A 1569-nucleotide genomic window follows, 5' to 3' on the forward strand; every position below is an offset into this window, starting at 1 on the left:
CTAATATTGAGGTCGCATCGGCAATGCTGGTGGTATATTCTCCACATCGTGTAACTTATGTATCGCTCACGGCGGTGCTGGAGAGAATAGAGCTTCAATGCTTTAAGGCGGTCACAATAATCGAGATCAGTCATGCCCTTAATTCTGGGGTGATTCAATTTTCGAGATGTTTTGTTTTGCATGGGGAGACCACAGGGGGCAGCAGTATTTGAGGTGTCTATATAGATTATAAAGAGGAGCATGCCCAAGACAGTCCCTCGAAGGACACCACTGGTGACTTTGCTGGGTTTGAGTGGACTTCACCGATCACATGTTGTGTTCTGTTCTCCAGGGAATACTCAATCCAGTGTTGAAGTTTTCCACGAATTCCAACACTTGACAGTTTTGACAGCAAGATATTATGATCAACTCTGTTGATCACTTTACTGAAGTCAAGGTACATGACATCAGAGTTTGAACCTGTTCCCAAGGCTTCAAGGATGTCATCGATGTAGCATAAGAGCCGTGTTAGACTGTTCCTGTCGCAGCGAAAGCCATGCTGGTTTGAATTTAGCAGTTTGTTGCTCTCCAGGAAGCCAGCTATCCGTGATGTTACCACCCCTTCAAACACTTTAATCATATGGAAGGTGAGTGAGATTGGGCGATATTTGACTGCGCGGGATCTGTTTCTCTGATTGAAAACCGGGATGACAGACTGGGATAAGTGCTGTTTCGGTATATAACCTGAGTCAAAAGAATTTCTCCAGATGTTGGTCAGAGGGACAGCAAGCTGGTGTCTACATTCCTTCAAGAGACTAGCGGGGGGATCATGTCCACATGTGACCAAATATTTGCTACGTTTTTGGTCCCCCTGAGTTTACTGATAGGACTTGCTTTCTATATTGTGTTTATGAATAAGCTTTTTATCTCTCTATACTTTTTACTTAGATTTCTTATATATTTTTTAAATATTTTTACTGATAGGACTTTACTGATAAGATTTGCTCTCTATATTGTGTCTATGTATAAGCTTTTTATCCTTCTATATTTTTTACTTGGGTTTTTAATATTTTTTTATATATTTTTTATATTTTTTATATATTTTTTTATATTTTAAAAATATTTTTTACATAATTATAGAGTTAATGTTTTGTATTCTTCCCACAGATATTTTTTTCCTGTTTTCTCCCCTCCACCCTGTTTTTTTCCTGTGCGTCTATAGACATATACATGGAACCTTATGTGTGCGCTTCCATACTCCCTTACTTTTACCCCTCCCCTTACTTTTACCCCTACCCTTACTTTTACCCCTCCCCTTACTTAGCGGTCTATAGCTCTTTTGTCTTAATGACAGTCAACCACACAGTAATTTCCCTTTGTTTAATGGTAATTTTTCACAGGAATTTTCAATGGCCGGATAACTGAAGAGATGTTGGCGTGGGTTCCCACCCCGGCATCCGAAACTCGGAGTCTTATCATGGCTACCGAATAAGTGTCACATATTTTTACAGATAAATTCCACTATTTACATAATATCGAGGTCTCTTTCTTTCTTTTGTTGTCCTTCCTATCAATATATATATATATATA

General features: G+C 38.9%; 1 protein-coding gene across 1 annotated transcript; it reads right to left on the reverse strand.

Moving 5' to 3' along the window:
- Positions 1-226: 226 nt before the first annotated feature.
- LOC106868779 (uncharacterized) lies at positions 227-619 on the reverse strand. The gene has a single exon (XM_014914197.1). It carries the CDS (start codon positions 617-619, stop codon positions 227-229), a length of 393 nt encoding a protein of 130 aa, XP_014769683.1.
- Positions 620-1569: the final 950 nt, after the last annotated feature.

The sequence above is a fragment of the Octopus bimaculoides genome, chromosome 1 (assembly GCF_001194135.2).
Source record: "Octopus bimaculoides isolate UCB-OBI-ISO-001 chromosome 1, ASM119413v2, whole genome shotgun sequence".
NCBI lineage: Eukaryota > Metazoa > Mollusca > Cephalopoda > Octopoda > Octopodidae > Octopus > Octopus bimaculoides.